This window comes from Capsicum annuum, chromosome 1 (genome assembly GCF_002878395.1).
Source record: "Capsicum annuum cultivar UCD-10X-F1 chromosome 1, UCD10Xv1.1, whole genome shotgun sequence".
Classification (NCBI taxonomy): domain Eukaryota; kingdom Viridiplantae; phylum Streptophyta; class Magnoliopsida; order Solanales; family Solanaceae; genus Capsicum; species Capsicum annuum.
Window position 1 is genome coordinate 210,571,997 of NC_061111.1, and position 15,930 is coordinate 210,587,926.

The window sequence follows — 15,930 nt, forward strand, 5'->3', positions numbered from 1 at the left end:
CATAAGGATGGCTATAAGAAAAAGAGTGGTACATATGTTCTATCGAGGAACTGTGACACTAAGTCAAGGATGGAGGCATTTCTCACTAAGCTGATTAAGGTTCAAAAAGTCAAGAAAGTTGACCTAAAAAGTGGTATCGTATGCTATTATGATAAAATAACTTAAGCAATAATTTTGTCAGATGTCGGCGACCTTGAATAAGCATCAATCTAGCACTCTTCCAAATAATACTATGCAGAATCCTAAGAATAACAGTTAATATTTGGCCATCACCACTCATAGTGGTAAGGCAAGCATTGATCCTCCCCTGCCTATAGTTTATGTAGCTGGGGATGAATTTGTTGATGTAGATAAGGCACCCAAAGTAGAATATGAAAAATAGTTGTCTAGTGGTGAGTCATCACAAAAATTGGCGGGTGTTGATAAATGATTTATAAGGGACAGAGGTAATGGGAAGGATTTTGAGTTTTTACTAAAGACTATTCCACGACATCCTTTGTCTTTTCCTCAGATATTAAAGACAAAAAAAGGAAAGGAGATATCAGAAGTTCTTGTCAGTGTTGAAGTAACTGTCTGTTAATATTCCTTTTCTAGAAGCATTGAAGAAAATGCATGGCCACACTAAGTTCATGAAGAATTCAATTACTAAGAAGCAAACAGTAGGTTTTGAGCCTACTGATAATATGCACCATTGCACTGTCGTTGCTTCCCAATTGTTGGTTGAGAAGAAAGAGGAACCTGAAGAATTTACTATTCTATGTACTATTAGGTCCTTTAACTTCTATCAAACTTTATGTGATTTGAGAACTACTATCAATCTGATGTCCCTGGTAGTGTATAAGCTGTTAGGGTTGGAAGCACCCAAACCTCCATCCATGAAGTTTTTGATGGCTGATCGGACTATGAAGAAGTCAGTTAGTATATTGTGTGATGTTTTGGTAAAGGTTGCATCCTTTGTATTTCAAGTTGACTTTGTGCTCCTTGACTATAAGGTGGGTTTTGAAGTCCCTATTATCTTGGAAAGGCATTTTCTTGCTATGGGATGGGCCTTGGTCGACATAGAGATATGGCAAATAAAGTATAGAATTAATGAAGAGTGAGTTACTTTTAATGCATGTCAGTCTATGTGGCAACCAAAATATAAAGAGCAGTTTGTATGATCAATACTATTAATGATGATTTTGTTACTTTGCCGATTGAAGAGAGACTAATGTTAAGGTATTAGCATTGGTTATTATGAGTTTTGATAACAATGGCATTGATGAGTATGATGAGTATGGTAGATGTTCTTATAATTATGTTCTAAAGAAGCTATATCTTGATTTGAGGAATGGAACCACTCCTCCAGCTAGACCTTCTATTTAGGATCCACTGATCTTAGAAGTGAATGCCCTCCCTCACACTTGTATTTTGCACTTTTGAGGGATGGAAAATACCTTAGAGGTTATTATTACTATTAATTTATTGAGACACAGGTTGAAGCATTGATCTTATTGTTTAGAGGTTCAAGAAAGCTATCGAATGGACTATTGCATACATTGTAAGGATTCCACCCTGTATTTATACTCATAAAATACAACTTTAATCAGAGTATATAACAAGCATAGAACACCAGTATTGGCTTAATCCTCTTATGTAGGACGTAGTAAAGAAAGATATCATTAAGTTGTTAGCTGTTAGAGCGGTTTACCCAATTACGTTCTACAAGTGGGTCAGTCCAATTCAATATATACATAAGAAGGGTGGGATCATTATGGTCCCAAATGGGAATAATGAATTTGTGCCCATCAAATCGATTACTTAATGGAGAGTATACATGGGTTATAGAAAGTTGAACACATGGACTCAAAAGGACCATTTTTCTATGTCGTTCATGGTTCAGATACTAGACAGACTTTTAGGCAGGATTGGTATTATTTTCTTGATGGGTACTTGGGATACAATCATATTTATATTTCTCTCGAAAACCAGTAAAAGACTACTTTTACTTCCCATATGGTAATTTAGCATTCAAGAGGATGTCATTCAGACTATTTAATTCTATTGCCAATTTTCAGCATTGTATGATATCAATATTTTCTGAGTCGGTAGTTAGGGACTCATTTGGTGATTTCCTATCCAATCAGGCCAATTCACTATACATATGTAAGGAGTGAAATTTGCTATTGAATTTAGAGAAGTTCCATTTTATGGGAAAGAAAGTTATTGTTCTCGATCACAAAATCTCAAAGTAGGGTATTGAGGTAGATAGAGCGAAGCTAGAGATGATTGAAAAATTGCCTCCTTTGGTCTCAGTTAAAGGTATTCGAAGATTTTTGGATCATGATGGCTTTAATAGGAGGTTCATCATAGACTTTTCTAAAATTTCTAATCCTTTATGTAAGCTTTTAGAGAAAAAGGTAAAAATTGTATTTGATGATACATATTTGAAGGCCTTTGAGTACCTTAAGGGGCGATTGATTTTAGCTCTCATTATGTAACGCCCCGAATCTGGTACCTGGAATGCTACACGGTGCTCATGAACCCGAAGGACCACAAGTTAACTAATGACTGATATCTGTAACTGAGTGCTGAATAATAATGATAATATCATAAATGCAGAAACATGAACTGAAAGGACATAAGGTTCAAACTGAATAAATATCTGATAAAAAAATATCTGAAAAATGGTATAACAATACCAAGACAAATCTGAAATACCTATCTGATATGCAATAGTCTGAAAGCCTCTAAACAATCTGAATAAAGAGTTGATGGGACAAGTCCCCAACTAACCCCAACTACTGAAATAAACTGAGAACTAAAATATTAATGAAATCATTATTTCCTCAAAAAATGAGGACTCACTTCTAACTTTGGCTACTGAGACTGGAATCTACTGCTAATCTGGAACTCGTGCCTCTAAACCTATGGTATAAGACACCATAGCATGAATGCATCAGTACTTTGAATATACTGGTATACAAGTCAGGTAGGCTAAATGTGTGGGGTTCACATGCATAAACAATAATAACTGACTGACTAACATGAACGTGAGAATACATGCATGCATACGTAACTGTAACTTACATCGTGATAGGACTGAATACCCCTTTTCTGACTACTGAGTTTACTAATAGCATGGAATTACTGATATCTGAGAGACTGATACTATGTTACTGATACATGAATAACTATTTCTGACAGTTTTGATTATGAAGAACTGGTCTGGTTGACTGTGTCTAACAGTCTTAAAGATGAATACTGATAACATGAATTCTGATAACTGATATAACTAATAACATAAGTGACTATATCTAACAGTACTAAATCTGATAGAACTAGCTGAGTTTCATACTGTATCTAAGTAACTGAATTTGAGATCAGTCCTATCAATGGGTGATCTCTGAGTATACTATAATAGTAAAGATGATTTGACTTAGTCTGAGTTTAGTCTTACCTAGCGGGTGATCTCTGAATCTAATTATTCTGCTACTGATTAACGATAGTTGAGATAAGACCTATCTAATGGGTGATCCCATAATCTATTTATAATGATAAAGATTGACTGTATCTGACAGTCCTAAATCTATATTATTGATATAAATTAACTGTATCTGGCAGTCCTAATTCTGGAACTGAAAATGTGGGATGTACTCATCTAACTGACATGCCCCATACTAAGCTAACTGGGTTCCAACCTATAACCCCCATTGGAAGGGTGTCAGTACTATGCCACTGGTAAAGAAAACTGTTGTGGAGTCAACTGCTGTGGAGTCAGTCCTAATCTAGCGGATGACCCCTGAGATCAGTCTTATATATTTAAATATGCTAACGGGTGATCCCTGAGTAAGTCAGTCCTATCTAATGGGTGAAATCTTGTTCTTACGCTGGCTACGTAGTTCTACAACTTAGGGATTTCTTATAGAGATATCATTCCTATCTAGCGGGTGAGTCCCTATCCCTATGCTCACTCGGTGCTGAATCCTACACCCATCTGAAAGACACTGAATTGATTAACTGAACTGAGCTGATTTTAATGGTATTGTTTAGTGGACCTAAACTGAATTTACTGAGTTCAGTTGACTGATGGAATGTACTGAGTTCTGAGGACTGATTGAGAATACTGAAGTTACTAGATTACTGAGCTACTAAAATTACTGAGATTTCTGAGATTTCCTGAGTCACATGACTGATTGAGTTCTATGGATCATAGCTTAACTGAGGAAATCATGAAAACATGACATGGCTCTAGGTACACAGCTAAATGTTCGGGTACAAGTACCTCCACGACTCGATGAGAAGAAACTAACATAGCATGGGTTACTTGAACACATGACCAACAACACAATTAATAATTCATATATTGAAGCACTTCATCAGACGTGTGATATGCATAAGCTTCTACATACATGGGGATTTCATGATATCATACTTATTGGGCATTGTTCCTTCATCTGGGCATTTAATCAAACACATGGTAGGCATAGCACATGTAGACAACATTATACAACAATTAATCATCATGATTCATCTCTAATTTCATCATCCTAGGGTTTTAATCCTAGGTTTACATGAATCTACATCATTACTAATCAATTACATCATTACTAATCAATTACACATGCAATTTATCACCCAACATGGATTAGAATGCAATTAGTCATTATCAACATGAACAAGGGAAATCCAATCATGAATTCCTAAAGAAATCCATAATCTAGAATTTAGAAAAGGGATTATTGGACTTCATGGATGAAAGGGGTCCATGAATAAACACTATGCATACCTTATCTTGTAATTTTACAAAGGTTGACAGAGAGATTGTTGAAATTTTATGGTGAATTCCCTTGGAATTAAACTTTCTATGAAAACTCTAAGGCTTGTTCTTGAGAGTATTTTAGAGTAATTGAGTATAAGTTGCTGATTTATGGCCAAATCTCCTGTTAGAAGGCGTATGGCTTGGGAAATTGGCCCTTTTAACCCTAGGACAAGTATTTAATTTCTGATAAAATTTTCTGGTTTTCATCCTTGGCGTGACGTGCCACTATCTCGGCAAGTCACTGGAAAGTGACAAATGGGAAATTGCACGGTGGCGCAACATGGAGCTATTGCGTTTCCACCTTATCTGTGACATACAATTTTGGCACGATGCACCACTATCGTGGAGAAACACTGGAAATTGATAGTTGTCATTTAAGCTATCTCCATGACACGTTGAAGGCTCAGGTGATACACTGTCTCACTAAAAAGGCTCTAACTTTTTACCCGGGTGTCAAATTTGGGCAAATTTGGTATTGATGGAAAGCTTATTGAATTTCTAACATGAAAAAGGTGAAAATATTTAAAATACCAATTGTACAAAAGTGGATTCATCTTTCAAAGAAAGCTTCTAACATTCTTATGAAACTTTTCAAGCTAAGTAAAGTATGGGGTATTACACATTATTATGTCCCCTAAATAATATTTACCATTTGAAGTTATGTGTGATGCTAGTAGGATGGCCTTAGGAGATTTCCTACGCCAAATACATAAGAATGTCTTCACCAAATCTATTATGCCAGCAAGTCATTAAACCCCACACAGAAGAACTATATAATCACTGAATAAGTGATTCTTGAGGTGTTTTTTCCTTTGAAAAATTTCAGTCCTATTTTAGAGGGACCAAAGTCATAGTTCATACTGATCATGCAACATTGAAGTATCAAATATCAAATAAAGATACAAATTCAAGAATGGTACGTTGGATCCTTTTGTTGTAAGAATTTGATTTTGAGTTGAAAGATTGAAAGGGCACTTAGAACCTGGTTGCTGATCAATTATCTCACCTTGAGGAGGAAGTAATACATAAGTTAGGGATGAGCTAGGTATAGATAATACTTTTATAGACGAGCAGGTCCTAGTAGCATCTGAAGACTTAATTCCCTAGTTTGTTGTTTTAGCCAACTTTTTGGAAAGTGATCTTATTTGTGATGTTTTTTCATTCCAACAGTGTAAGTATTTTATGCATGAGGTAAGAAAATATTTTTGGGATAGTGTTATTCGTAGATGTATTTCTCAGATAGAGATAATGAGAATCCTTGAGGCTTGTCATTCATCACCAGTTAGGGGTCATCATGGTGGTAACTACATAACCCACAAAATTATATAGTGTTGGTATTATTGGACAACTATCTAAAGTGCAAAGTCATTCTAAATTGGTGTTCTTTCATGTATTAGGGTTTCCTTCAATTTGTTTGCTTTCTTAATGGTTGCAACTATTAGAAACTCACCTTTATTTGATACTTTCTCAAGAGAGACGTAGAAATTAGGTAAAGAAGATCATAATAGCAATTTGAAGTTGACAACCCTCATTTAATTAACTTGAGACCAAGAGGAGTTAGTTAATCTGAGATCCAAAACAAGGATTAGTAATGTGACATTTTGAGATCTGGGAGGAGATAAGTGAAGTTCACCCTAACTAAGGTCTAGATATGGCTATTTGACACATAGCTTGTTAGATTTTACATGTAAGGCACCAAGATAGTTTGACGAGCATGATAAGTCTTCAAGGTTATGAAGTTAGGGGGAACACAATCCTAGTGATCATCACATATTGATAACAACCCTAATTACCTAATATTGTTTATATCAGTTTTATTTTCACAAAGCCCCCTTTTTACTTTCAACAATTTTAAATTACATTAGCAATCTCGTGATAGATTTTTGACCTATTCCTCATCAGATCGATCCCAACCTAGTTAGCTCTATATTTGACAAGTGAATTCTTTATACTTTCTTGGAGGTGTAATTTGGGACGCATCAGCCCTTCTGGCATACTTTAGGCCTAGAGTACTATTAGCCCCTTAAAGATTCTATGGATATGTTAAATTATGTATATATACTTATATTAGAATTTGAGGATGTTCAAACATATGGTGCTTATTGTTAGATTGATACTTGGAAGGTAATATTGGTTTCGATTCTATTTTGGTGATTGATGATACTGAGTTTAATTTCAAGTCTAGAAAGAAGGATATGAGTTTCAATTTAAGTCCGACATTGAGTGGTCGTTATGGAACCAATTCGATTTTGGTGATTTTGGTATGGAAGGATTCACATTTATGGTTTAGAAATACAATTATTTAGTATAATTCTTATTATTTCTTCTCTTCATTGCATCCTCAAGCTTATAGGGCCTATATTTGGTTATCTATTTCTTCTTACTTACTGGCTTATGGGGGCAGTTTTGTAGTAATGGCTATGTTTCTTTAATAAACTATTATTTTGGGTATTTATTTACAATATTTGAAGCCTTATTAAATGTTTTCCCACTTACCTTCAACCTAGTTTAATTGTCTTGCATTTTTGTTATAATTATACTATAATTTAGTATAGTCAGTCGATGATGCCTACTGATTACCCATGGCTTTGGTACTCAAACTACACTTCAATCTTGTTATTATTCTGCGATTTGTTGGTTGTATGCCTTTACTTAATGTTCAGGCACTTATGCCATTTTTCTACTAAATTACTCATTTCTTTTAGCTTCGAGCTATGATTTGTCCTACAAGTAGGATAATGTAGATGTAATCATGACTGATAAATAAAATTGTGGTAAATACACAGGGTATGTTGTTGTTGTTATAAACCAAATTGAGATTAATTATGGTTGATTACTATTCCACTTTTTTCCACTACAATTTACTTCAGTCATGAAAGACTTCTATCTTTTCTATACTACTATGCGGATTTAGTTCCATCTCAGATAATGGATTTAAAGATTTATACTATTTTAGTCATGGTTTGACTCTGTGAGCTTATTATGCTTATATATATATATATGTATATGTATATATATATATATATATACTGAGAGAGAGAGAGAGAGAGATAAATTGTATATTGTATAGGGTAAATAGATTATGATGGTTATTAGAAGTCATGGTTTTTGAAAAGGCAGTGTATATGGATATCCCAAATCCTCTATGAGTCCATTCGACTGTGAGCTATAGTACTGGGGAAGAATGAATGCCATAGGTCCTGCATTTGTGAGTTATTGAGCTGAAGAAGGTGTATCCACTTAGTACATTTGGTACTTGTATTGGATATGGTTTACTATTGGTTTACATTGCATTCATTCATATGCATTGCCTGTCACAATTATAATTAATTGGTTTTTATATTTATTGGCATTTTAGGGTATTGTATATATATATATATATCCTCTTATTGTTGCATGTTGAGTGATTGTTTGAACCTGATAGTCTTATGAGGGCATAGTTAGGTTATTATTTGTCCTTAGTAGTTGGTTAATTTTTCATTGATTTTTATGGTTTGTTCATGGAAGTTTCATTGTAGGAAGTTTCATTATTGATAGTTTGTCATGATTAGACATTATGGATAGAGACCCTTATTATGCTAGTATTAACTTTCCTACTTGCTGAGGATTCCTCAAGATGTTAGGTTGGATCCTTCAGGTATTACTTTTGAGGTAGTCTTATATGTATGTATGAATATATATACAAATATCCTTCTCTTTCTTTGTCTATTCATATCGTATATGTATCCTTTGGCCTTGTATTATTACTTTATATCCTTCATTTACTTTTTGTTTTTACTTTATATCATCGAATAGGATAGTTTATCCTTATTGATTAATTAGCATTATTCTGTTTAGTTTTCTTGGATAGTTGCATGTAGTTTATATTCCTTCTTTACTTGTTATTTATACTTACATTATGTTTTACATTATGTTTGGAGTTCAGTCGATCGACTCCTACTGAGTACCATATGTATGGTACTTAAAATACATGTCTGCAGCCTACAAACCATATGATGAGTTCTCGCCATTGATTTGTGCATTGTGTAGAGCAGCTATGGATCAGGAATTTGGGGTGAGCTCCTGATGTTTCAGAGTATTCCAGCTTTTCCTTATATTGATTAAACTTATCTCTATGTTGTATTGTGGAGATGCTTTGTACATGTACATTTATTCAATATTTCACTTTGTACTCTATCTATATATACTAAATAGCAAGAATGTCTTGCTCTAAAAGTTGTCAAGTGTCATTCTATAACAATGTCATTTATTAATTTTAAGACAAATTAGTTAAAATTAGTTTTAAATTAGTTAGTAGTTATATTAATTTAAAATTTTAATAAATGTTGAGTTATTTATTTTTTACAGTACTTTTTTTAAAAAGTCAGCAGTTATTTTCCATTATTACATGATTATCTATTTGCTCCTTTTATAATTTTAATAAATTTTATACGGTTTATATTTCATACATCAAACACAAGAAACAAGGGTAAATCCATCAATCTAACTATTGCTGTCAAGTAAATTAAATAAAAAATTATAATAACAAATAAATAAATCAAAATACATCTACTAATTCAGGAGTAGTTTCACAATTACATTTCTTTCCACGTCTAATAATAAGTAGCAAAATATAAGGAGGAGTTTCGTAAGCAAAGTCACAAAAGAGCAACTTTCTCACTTAATAATTATCTCTAAAACTTCAAAATACAAAATTTCAAGGTAAAACTTCTTCATTCGACGCAACTTCCATTGCTTTTCCATTTCCATGTTGATAGAATCTGTTAAATTCTAAACATTCAAGCTCCGGTCCATGAGTGTTTCATCTGATTTTTCAAAATATCAGCGAGAAATACTGAATACTTTCCACAATAATAACACAAGAAATAACAAAGCAATAATTTTACAGTAATGAAATACATATTTTTTTTGATAGAACCAATGAAATATTACACTAGTATACAACAGCTTAAATATGTATTCTACTTTTCCTACAGGAGACAAAGTAGAGTAAATAGTTAGGACCATTAAATTTAAAAATACGTTATTATTTTTAAATTATTATTATTATTTTTGTAATCTTAAAATCACGTTCCTAATTAATCTCCCACAAAGCCATGGAAATAACACATTTACTTTTTAATTACTAATTTTTTTATACACAAGTCCTATAATAAAGGAGAATCGCATTCACTATTTTAAAGGTAGTTTAACTTTTAGCCTTTTCATATTTATATTTTTTTATTTTTTTATTATTTTAAAAAAAACATATCTCTGCAAAATCTTATTACTAAATTTCATTTTTCAATTATTGTTAAAGTCTTTATTAAGTAATTACAGATTTATTTATTTAAATAAATAATTAATAATCATAACTGTTATTGAAAAGTCAAATTATATTCATGTTTCATATTAACATTCCTAATAGTCATCTCACAAGCATGATTTTTTTTTTAAAGAAATTCATACAAGTGCGTAAATACATCCATTAGAGGAGTTAATTGTGGAAATAAAAAAAGCTACTATTTAATATTTAAAATAATTTCTTTTTAAAAAATTAAATTAATAAATTAAGAAGATAATGTGTTTTAAACATCACATGTATGGCACACGTATATCCACCCACGTTTTCTACTAAGCCCACACTACTTTCAAAACAAATATATCCATGTTTCCTACTACTCTCCCCCCACAATCACAAAAACCAACACACTTCTCCCCCACAATCAGAGAAACCAACACACTTCTCCCCCACAATCACCTATTTATTATTTATAATAATAATTTTAAAAAACACATTAAAAATTTAAAAATACTACAGGGCTTTTACAGTAACTATAACATTCTTACCGACATACCCAACCTACATTGTTTTAACAATTTGTCAAAATCTTTTTATACAATTTTAACTTTTAATAAATCACATTCCCCATTTTCAAGTAAACTGTAAGATTTCACAGAGCATTCTTTTTCAATGTTTAAAACTTTCTTCTATTAAAACACCTATTTATTATTTATAATAATAATTTTAAAAAAATACATTAAAAATTAAAAAGATTACAGAATTTTTATAAAAAACGTGACATTCATACCCACATACTCACGTTTCCCACACTGTTTTAACAGTTTGTAACTTCTTTTTATACAATTTTAATTTTTCATAATCACATTCCATCTTTTCTTGCAAACTGCAAAATAACTTTCTACGCAGAATGTGTAAAGCTTCTCCTATAAGTACAATCCAATACATACAAATTTTTCTAAACTAAAAACACAGCTTCTAAACCATAGCAAGAGTTGATTATATTAGTGAAATTTCAAATTACAAAATGGATTGGAACTTCAAAGTAAGGGTTGTACATATGTGGCATGCTACACCAAAGGACAAACCAAATTTTCTTCTATCAATTGAGTTAGTGCTTCAAGATGAAAAGGTATTTTAAATTATTCAATAATTTTCTACTTACTACACCAATACTGAATTATTGATCCTGACTATAATTTCTCACTTATTTATTTGTAGGGAGAAAAAATTCATGCAACAATTTCACGATCTGTTGTCCATCGTTTTAGAGGAGAAAAAAATGCAATAAAAGAAATGGGATTGTATCTTATGAATACTTTTGTTGTTGAGCCTAATAATGTTCATTACAAAACAACTGCATATAAATTTAAGCTGGAGTTTACACCCAAGACAATTGTTGTTGAGACAACTGATCCAGTTTTTGGTTTAAATATTTTTAAATTTTGATCATTTAATGATTTGAAAAATCACATTGACATTAATGACACTCAACTATTTGGTAAATAAAATTTTGCATTTCTCTTAATAATTTGTTTGAACCAAAACATCACTATTTGAATTTTTTTTGTATAAATGTCTATCTTGCAGATGTCATCGGACAAGTTGTTTGTCATGCTGAAAAATAAACTCATCAGCTCTGAAATGGTACAACAAGTCAATTTTTGAATGTTGTCATCGAAGATGATGGGTAAGATTGTGATTCAATTACTAATTTTTAATATTTTTCTACAATATTAATTTCTAATATATGGTTATTAATGCAGAAGGAAGACAATTACAACAACATTTTGGGGGAAGTTTGTTGATAAAATTATGTCCCACTTGCACAATTTGATTGATGAACCTGTCATCGTAGTTATGCAGCTTGTAAGAGTGCATAAATTTCAAGGTATATCAACAATCTAACTTACACTTCAAATATCATATTCAGTTTTAAAAAAATTACTAGTCTAACACTATGTTTAAGTTCATAGGGGTATATTCTGCACGGAATACATGGAATTCCTCCAAGCTTTGGATTAATCCTGACCTTCCTCAAGTTAATGATTTTAAATCGAGGTTTTTGTTTTATACTATATTACTTTTATGTCCATACTAAAATAAAAATTACATGTATCACTAATATAAAAAGTGCAGATTAGGAACTGTGTCCGAAGCTACCCCTGAAATACTAAGTCAATCAATATCTCAACATAGTCTTTCCATTTCTGAAGAATTGGCTGCTGGAACAGTACAACTTAAAAATGTTAAAGAATTATTTGATTCTGTGCAGGTAAAAGTCTCTATATTAATTTCACACTATATTTCAACAAGCTTACTTATATGCAACATATGACAAACTGTTCTATCACAATTTTTTTCATTTTTACAGGTTGGGCATTTGTGGATTCTTACAAAAATAGTGAATTTGAAACTTAAAAACAATTGGTCATACCTAGGTTTCATCAAGTGCCGTAAGAGTGTCGAAGAAGTTGCCAAAAATATATTTCACTGCAAGAAATGTGGTTGTGATTATCAAACAGTTACTCACAGGTTTGAGATTAATATTATTTGCTTAGCACTAAAAAATTTAGCTAGATTTTATATTTAAACCAAAAATTCTATCAGGTATAGGGTTCATATTAAGGTTATGGATGATACAGGGATCGTCTCTTTATTGCTTTGGAACAACAAAGCAATCACATTCATTGAAAAATCTGCTTCTGAATTAAAATATTGTCCGTTAGAGGTATATTATTTTTTAACATTGTTTTATGAATCCTAATACTAATAAAACTAATATCATATTAGATTTTTGATTCTCCGTACGAGTGTACCTATCCGATTGAGCTGGATGTTCTTCTTGATAGAATCATCATGTTTAGAGTAAATGTTAAAGAAGAAAATATTGAATCACGTGATCGAGTATATGGAGTTACGAAGATCAATGACAATGAAGAACTGATAAATCAATACAAGAAGTCACCAAATAAAGATGTTTTCACTGTATGTATGATTTTACTAGCAAAAAGAGTCATTTATAGTAGAATGTTAATTTTATCACTAAAAGAGGTGTCTAATCCTTTTTATTTATAAAAATAGGAACTTCATTTCAATGTTGAAGAAGGCTCAAATGCTAAGAAGGTATTCAACTTTCAATGATTTAAAAATAAAAATTGATAATGGATATTGCTATATTTATGTATTTTTTTAAATAAACCTATACTATTCTCCTTTTGGTCTTAGGATTTTGTGTATGATAACGAGAAAATCTCTCCTAAAAAGATGTAAATTTCAAAAAGAGGCAGACCAAAAAGTGGAGGACCTATATCACAAGTTACTAATGATGTTGACCAACTATCCAGTAACAAGGCCAAGAAGGTTATTAAGAAGGAGAAAAATCCCTAAAAAAGTGGACGTGATGATTTTCCTTTAAAAACTTAACTACATTTTAAAATTTTTTAGCAATCTAGATTTAGGTATGATGCTGAATTAGTTTTAGTTTTGTGTTTTGTTTTATTTCTTTTAAGAATCATGACTCTATTAAATCAAAGTTTTTCATTTCTTATGTTAACACTGTGGCTTAATATAAGTTAATTTACTGTATGAATCTAATTTTTATGTTTTACATGTATTTGTAAAGTTTATACATCCGCATCAGTTTTTCTTTTAAAACTGCAACTAAGGTCCAACATTGATGTGTGTAGAAATTTAGCATAATAACATTAGTAAGATCAGACAAAACAAGCTGATCATAAAGCATGAAACAAGAGTCGAGTCAAATAGAGAGAAACAAAATACCGGATTGTAGAATCGTTGTTTTGAGAACTCACTATCAACAACATAGACAATACCCTGAAGAAAAAGAAAATTTTTAGCTCAGGAACATGATAAAGACAAACTAATAAAATATATGTCATAATATTTAATTCATATGACAATTACAACTTATAGCAGTATGAGTTATTTCTTTTGCTCCCTTCCTTTTTTTAATGGGAAAATCTGTCATTTCAAATTCCAAAACTCAAATATTAACGGACCTATCCTTTACCTTTCTCCACTTAAATAATGAATATAGCTTCTTGATTATCTTATCAGAAAAAAAGGATACTTAATTTTTACAATGTAAAAATGATACTTATCACTGCTCCGACAATTTTCTATCAATATATACTCTTCTCCACTTGAATTATGATTACCACTTTTTTTCTCCTTTTATCAACAAAAACAATTATTTTTCAAGGCAAAAATGATACTTATCACTGCCCCCGCCTCACTTCATCAAAAAAATTGTCACCAAAATAAGTTGCATAAATCCTTTCACTTGGCAGTCTGTATAGCGGGACAAAAATCATCAAACAATGAGAAAAAAATTGTACAAGTAAGCATCTGTCATTTCTTGATCATACAACATATATGCCAGGAGCACAACCAAAAATGTATAAGAATATTAATATTAATCGTAATAGTAATATTACTATGTTATTTACTATATGACATAAATGATAGATGGAATGATTCTGAGGTGCATTAGGAACTGGAATCAATAGACCAAATAAAAAAATGACTATAGACTAGGAGGAGGAAGTGATAGAATCCAAAAATCGCTTACACACTATTCAAGTATTACTAACCATAGAACTAATCCTCCAGGTGGAGTTGTGTGGACTATGCAAGCAATCAGTGCCTTATGTCCTTCAGTAACACAACTTTCTGTCAAAAAAGTGTCTGACACAGTACCCGTCATTGACTCAGGTGAATTATGCACATTATTTGGAACTTCGACTGATGATTTATCAGCATTCGAACTAAATTCTCCCATATGCAGCTCTTGAGACTCTAACATGTTATTATCTGAAGAGTTGACATTGTTCACCTGTAGTATTGGAAATTTGTTCAACATAAATCTACTTATTCACATCATTTATCGACCCACTCCCCAAAAAAATGCAAATACAAGTGGCAACCAAAAAAAAAGGAATATCTTCCCTTCTAGAGGAGTACCTCCATCTCATTATTATGTCCAGGAAAATCCAATCTTAAAGCACCATTGACTTGAGAAGAAATCTGATGCAAAGATTGTTGTGTCTGCACACCCGAGAGGTAATTCTTATCCACAAATTGAAGTTCCTACAAAAGTATGGTGGATCAATAATCTAGGAATAGAAAATAGGAGAAGAATTGCAGGTAACTATAAGCAATAAATTCGATTGCTTAACTTGTCCCTCTTTACTTGAAGCTGGAACCCTGCATCCTGCATTTCAATTCCTTGGTTTACATTAACATCACTGTAATCTGAACGAAGAGTTTGTACGTTGACAGTTGTTTCATGATCATACTAAGAATCCAATCTTTGTAAGGTTGACTGAGGTTGCATGGAGTATTGATTGTGACTAGAGATCCGTGAACCCTCTGGTGCAGCCTAAAAAACCACAAGATTAGCGATTAACCTTTACTAAGCAAAAGTAACAAGGAGAACTAGACCAAAATTCTCTACTTTACCTATTGATTTGGCAGAAATATGTACTGAGTGAAAATGTCCAACATGAGACTAAGGATCATGGGATGGTAAAGGAGGAATTCCCTGTTGATACATTACATATGGATGCAGAGCCACAATTTATTTAGGTGAAAGGTAGGTTGTCATCCCAAGCAAGGATGAAGGAGCAATAGGCATACCATGTACATGATCCAACTGGGGGAACCCTAAAAAAGAGAATGTTGTGAGCACAGAAACAAGGACAATCAAAGGAGAATTAGAACAATGCATTTTCCTTCTCTTTTTTATTTTCTATATGAGGGTGTGGAAGGGGTGTGCGTATGGGGGGGGGGGGAGTCATTCCTAATCATTTAGTGTTGCTACATC

At 32.2% G+C, this 15,930-nt stretch overlaps 1 protein-coding gene across 1 annotated transcript; it reads left to right on the forward strand.

The window, feature by feature from the left end:
• The first annotated feature begins 11,109 nt into the window (after positions 1 to 11,109).
• LOC107861596 lies at positions 11,110 to 13,355 on the forward strand. The gene is made up of 9 exons (XM_016706884.2): positions 11,110 to 11,214; positions 11,304 to 11,501; positions 11,673 to 11,729; positions 12,217 to 12,357; positions 12,457 to 12,617; positions 12,693 to 12,813; positions 12,876 to 13,070; positions 13,167 to 13,208; positions 13,311 to 13,355. Exons 1-9 carry the CDS (start codon positions 11,110 to 11,112, stop codon positions 13,353 to 13,355), a joined length of 1,065 nt encoding a protein of 354 aa, XP_016562370.2.
• The last annotated feature ends 2,575 nt before the right edge of the window (positions 13,356 to 15,930 follow it).

Bases quoted from the DNA above. Each gene is read 5' to 3' on its own strand.
- LOC107861596 (XM_016706884.2), top strand. From the start codon at position 11,110: ATGGATTGGAACTTCAAAGTAAGGGTTGTACATATGTGGCATGCTACA. The intron at 12,358-12,456 runs GTAAAAGTCTCT...TCATTTTTACAG, and splicing joins AATTATTTGATTCTGTGCAG to GTTGGGCATTTGTGGATTCT. The intron at 13,209-13,310 runs GTATTCAACTTT...TTTTGGTCTTAG, and splicing joins AAGGCTCAAATGCTAAGAAG to GATTTTGTGTATGATAACGA.